Source organism: Sorex fumeus, unplaced genomic scaffold (genome assembly GCF_029834395.1).
Source record: "Sorex fumeus unplaced genomic scaffold, SorFum_2.1 ptg000046l, whole genome shotgun sequence".
Classification (NCBI taxonomy): domain Eukaryota; kingdom Metazoa; phylum Chordata; class Mammalia; order Eulipotyphla; family Soricidae; genus Sorex; species Sorex fumeus.
The window spans coordinates 7,992,681-7,998,139 of record NW_026606103.1 but is presented as its reverse complement, the minus strand read 5'-3'; the positions used below and the strand labels follow the sequence as shown (position 1 = coordinate 7,998,139).

The window sequence follows — 5,459 nt, the reverse complement described above, 5'->3', positions numbered from 1 at the left end:
GATCCATCAGGATGTCGGAGGGCAGTCATCTTGGTCTTGTAGTTGGTGAAGGACAGGCAGGCATTAAGAATGCTTTCCCTGGCTTCTGCCACATCTACTAGCACTACTGCTCTTCTCTCTTTGAGATCTTCCTTGATCGCTTCTTTGCACTGCTTTGCAAGCTCGAACATTCGCTTGCTGAGGCATGCGACAAGCCACGTTGGTGAATAAGCTCAAGAGTTTTTGAAGACAGGCATTTTTTTGTGGTTATCTCTCTTGGTGTTCCTTGCACAATCATGGAGGTGCTGAACCAGTTGATCATATTCTTCATCAATGTTGTCAATGACGGCATCTTCCCATGTTGCTGCAACAGAGCCAAAGAGCTCCCAGTTGGTGCTCTTCTTAAACTTTGCATTCCTTTCTCCCCATTCTGTGAAGTAGAATTTTGCACGAAGGAGACGGTGGTCCAATCCCATTTGGAATTTTGGGATAACAGCAACATTACGCAAAACCGTCGATTGAATATGGTGTGGTCAATTTTGTTGTGGAACCATCCACTGGGATACTCCCATGTCCAACGTTTAGATTCTGCCTTCTGGAACTGTGAGTTACCATGGATGGTCTTGGTCGACATGATGAACTCAGACAGTTTGTCACCCTGTTCGTTACATTCTAGGCCATGGGTCCCGACGTGGAGTTCTTCTGCTGATCTTCTCGGTCCTATCTTGGCATTAAAATCACTTATAATGATCTTGTAGAAGGTGTGGTCTTCTTTATAAAACTTCTCCAGCTCTATGTAGAACTTCTCAATTTCTCCTTCACCATAATTGGATGTTGGTGCGTAGACAAGGAAGATAGAAACTGCTAGCATCTATTCAAGTATAATTGTTCAATTCGGATTGTTAGGCATTCGAATGAATCAATGCTCATGGCTAAGATTGTGTTGACAAGGACAACAACACCACCGACGCCTCTTTTGTCGCATGTTCCAAGGAATAGTTCTTTTCCAGTGTTGAAAATGGTGTTGAAAATGGTGTGATGTGATTGATGCCTTCTCGTCTCAGTCAGACCAATGATATCGTACTTGATCTTTCACGCTTATACCATCAGGTCCTCAATGGATGCATCAGATGCCAGCATACATGCATTGAAAGTACAGTCACTTTTGTCTTTCTTTGTTTTGGCAGCTTAGTTCAGCCTTGAGATTTTAACAGCCTCTCCTTCCACATCCTTCTCAATGCTGCCGTATTCATGGTCAGGGGAATGAGACCCATTGTATTTACTGGAAGTTAATTGATTTCAAAATAATATTTACTTCTGGGCATCCATATTTACTTGACTTGGGCTGGAGTGATAGCACAGCGGGTAAGGTGTTTGCCTTGCACGCAGCTGACCTGGGTCCAATTCCCAGCATCCCATATGGTCCCCCAAGCACTTTCAGGAGTAATTCCTGAGTGCAGGGCCAGTAGTAACCCTTGAGCATCACCAGGTGTGACCCAAAAAGCAAAAAAAAAAAATACAGCAACAACAAAACAAAACCATATTTACTTGACTTAAGCCTCAGTTGCCCTTAGTTCCTAGCACTCCAAGAGTAGGGTCCCAACAAGGGACTGATGCACCCAGGGCAAGCTGTGAGCTACCTTGGCATCAAAATGGGCCAGGCCAAGTGCCATGGTAAGTTAAGAGCATGGTCATGGACAAACTCTGTCATGACCCAAAAAGAGGTAACTGAATAAGGACCCTGCTGGGGTTAGGAAAGACTAACCTTGCCTGAGGACTATGGTCTGGAACATTAACTGAATAAGGACCCTGCTGGGGTTAGGAAGGACTAACCTGGTCTGAAGACTATGGTCTGGAACATATAACGAGATGTTCCCAAAATGAGCCAACCTTTAAGCTTGATATATCTCTTACTGCTCTCATACAAAATGACATTGCTAGAAATATTATGAGAAGTAAATTTAATATAACTGTTTAAATGGATTATTAGCTGAGGAAAGGAGAAAGTGATACATCCTGGATGGAATCCCACCCTTGGGCGGATCTCCTAGTAATCTGGAGTAATCTCTCCAGATGAGATTTTGTCCAAGAGTTAATCTCCTGAAGGAGAGGCCTTTAGCTTCCTTTGCTGTTATGACAATGTTCAACCCCACCTTTGTATCCCCACCCTACGTGATTCCCATTTAACTATGCCGTAAGGGGGGTGAGAAAGGACTGGAGGATAAAAAGTTGTGGCAACAACATGTGGTTGGCGAAGACGGGTGGCGGGCAGGAACTTGGAGGCGTAGATGGACTCTGGGAAGGAGGTGCAGGAAAGGAGACAGGGAAGATTCAACACTGAAGACTAGAAGTTGAGGACGAGAAGGTTGATGATGAAACACTGAAGATGAGAAGAACTGCGACTTTGGATACTTTGAGGTCTGTGAAGAGACTAAGATGACAGAACTCTGATGACTGTGACGATGGCCAAAATGACTCTGCCATAAAGGGACCCGGAAGACCAGTATGAGGTCGTATATGAGTAATGTATAAAGGATGTTTATGGTCTCTCAAAACTTGCTGTGAATCTTTAAATAAAAATATAAGTTCAGAGTCAAAGGCAAATCAACAGTAAGTATATGACTGACAGTCCAAGCTGTGTATTGAGAATCAGTTATAATATTAACTGGTTCAGAATAATCTTGTAGAAGAGATAATTGCAAACAATTCATTGTTTTGAACCGGATTAAATGGAGTCTGTAAAACTTTATCATTTTGCATATCAGTATAAGCAGTCTTTCCTTCTTTGCTAGCATCTGTAAAGAATGTAATGCTGATTCAATAGGTTCAGTTTTTATGATGCCAGGCCAAATCCAATTAGTAAATTTAAGAAATTGAAATATCTTTTGCTTTGGAAAGCTGTTATGGATTTTGTTCAAATAATTAGTGCAGGTAATTTGCCAATCTTCATCAAGTTTCCATAGTGGATTTGTTCATTTGTATATGGCACAATAATTTCAACAGGATCACTCACTATTGATTACCTAATTCTTTTTCTTCCTTTGAGAATTATCTGAGATATTTTATAACATAAGTGACCAATACTTTAGTGGGCTTGTTACATTAAAAACTCCATTCTACAGTATTAGTTCCTTGTGCCAGAATCTCAGTGGGAGAATGTGAAGTACACAACACTATCAGATTTAAATTTCCTAAAGAATCAATTCTATTTAGATGAGCTTTATTTACAATTTCCTCAGTTAGTTCCAATTCACATTCAACTGCCGGGCTGAGTTGCCTAGGACTATTAAGAATCACCTTCCAATGTAAGAAACAAATTTTGGCTTTTTGTCTGACATCTTAGCGTGGTTGCGGTGCTGGCTGCTGCCCTCCGAGCTTCGCGATGCCTCCCAAAGACGACAAGAAAAAGAAAGATGCTGGAAAGTCAGCCAAGAAAGACAAAGACCCCGTGAACAAATCTGGGGGCAAGGCGAAAAAGAAGTGGTCCAAAGGCAAAGTTCGGGACAAGCTCAATAACCTCCTCTTGTTTGACAAAGCCACCTACGACAAGCTCTGCAAGGAAGTCCAAATCTATAAACTTAACACCCCTGTTATTGTGTCTGAGAGGCTGAAGATTCGGGGGTCCTTGGCCAGAGCTGCCCTTCAGGAGCTCCTTAGTAAAGGACTTATTAAGCTGGTTTCAAAGCACAGAGCTCAAGTTCTTTACACCAGAAACACCAAGGGTGGGGACACCCCAGCTGCAGGGGAAGATGCGTGAGCAGGTCCCAACTGTACATTTTGAAAAATAAAAACTTTATTAAGTAAAAAAAACATTGTAGGGCATAAGTTGGAATGCCCAGAGAAGGCCATAGCCAATTTATATTTCCCAACAGTTTTTGAAAATCATTTAAAGTTTTTAACTTATGTCTCCAAATTTGAACCTTTCGAGGTGTAATCTTGCTTTCCCATATTATTTGTCCCCAAAATTCACAAGGAACCTGAAGTTGAATTTTATCCCGTGCAATTTTTGAACCCCGTGACTCTCATTCATAAGTTACAGCTTCATACACCTTCTGCAAATTGGTCTGAGGTGCAGCAGTGATTAGAATATCATCCATATAGTGAATAATTTTGACTTCAGGGTAGCACTGTAGCACTGTCCTCCCATTGTTCATTGATTTGCTCGAGCAGACCCAGTAACGTCTCTCTCCATTGTGAGACTTGTTGTTACTATGTTTGGCATGTGAGGGCAAGACACTCTCAGTAGCTTCCCAGGCTCTCCGAGAGGGGCGGGGAATCGACTTCAGGGTACTGTGCCTTTATGACATCCAATGGTTGATTAACAAACTATTGGCACATCATGGGACTATTCATCATCCCTTGTGGCAAAACAGTCCACTGATAGCTTTTAGTAAGAAGTTCATTATTTAAAGAAGGCACAGTAAAAGCAAATTTTTCTCCATCTTCTTCTCTTAAGAAACAATATTTTAAGTCAATTATAATAATATTTCAGTTTTGGGATTATGGCCAAATTAGGCAGGCCCGATTGTAAAGGGCCCATTGATTCCATATAGTCATTAACTTTTATTAGATCAGTTAACATTCTCCACTTACCCGTCTTTTTCTTAATAACAAGTACAGGTGAATTCCAAAGGCTAGAGCTAGGAACAATATGTCCCAAATCAAGCTGCTCTGTAGTCAATTCATGCAAAGCCTCAAGTTTTTCATTTGTCAAGGGCCACTGCTCAGCTCAAACAGGCTGAACCTGTTTCCATACTATTGGGAGAGCTGTTTTTCGAGCAGCGGAATTTTTGGAAAAATGCAACCAATACCCATTTGCTATGGGTCCTAGTCAAATCAAAAGAAGCATTATATTCTGTAGAGTTAGAATGTACAGTTTAACAACATCATGTCTAACTCATTTAGTTCCATGTTGAAAACTTTGATTTCCAAATTATCTAGGAACACTGTAACAGGAGTCTGGATTCTAAAACAATTCTGCAGATATAATTTAAAGATTTCTTAAGTAGCTTGCTAATCATTGCCTCATTTACCATTACTAAGTTGTACTCTGTAGTACTCTTTCAAAAGCATTACATTAGTCCTATATATCTTCAAAAAGTTTACAATGCTCATAATTAAAAATCTTATGATATAGAATTTCAACTGTAGGGAAAAAACGTATAAAAGAGGGTTAAAATGCTCACAAGATTCATAGATTTCAGTTACCTATAATATTTCTTCAGTCTTTGCCCACTTCATCACTTCCAGTGGACTGCATTTTGTGTTTTATTCTATTAAATAACTTTAACTTCTTTTTTATTTTCTCTCCAATATACAACTCAAATGGTCATATATGTAGTTTAAGATGTATTTTAAACAATTCTTGAAAATAGATAAAATAAAACACTTACAACCAATTTTATAACTCTAGAAACTCATGTTTTGAACCAAACCAGTACTTTGTGAACCTGTTTTGAGATACTTCAATTATTTCAACT

At 40.0% G+C, this 5,459-nt stretch overlaps 1 protein-coding gene across 1 annotated transcript; it reads left to right on the top strand.

The window, feature by feature from the left end:
* Positions 1-3,309: 3,309 nt before the first annotated feature.
* LOC130031267 (40S ribosomal protein S25-like) lies at positions 3,310-3,789 on the top strand. The gene has a single exon (XM_056122531.1). The coding sequence runs from the start codon at positions 3,362-3,364 to the stop codon at positions 3,734-3,736; it is 375 nt and encodes a 124-aa protein (XP_055978506.1). The 5' UTR covers positions 3,310-3,361; the 3' UTR covers positions 3,737-3,789.
* Positions 3,790-5,459: the final 1,670 nt, after the last annotated feature.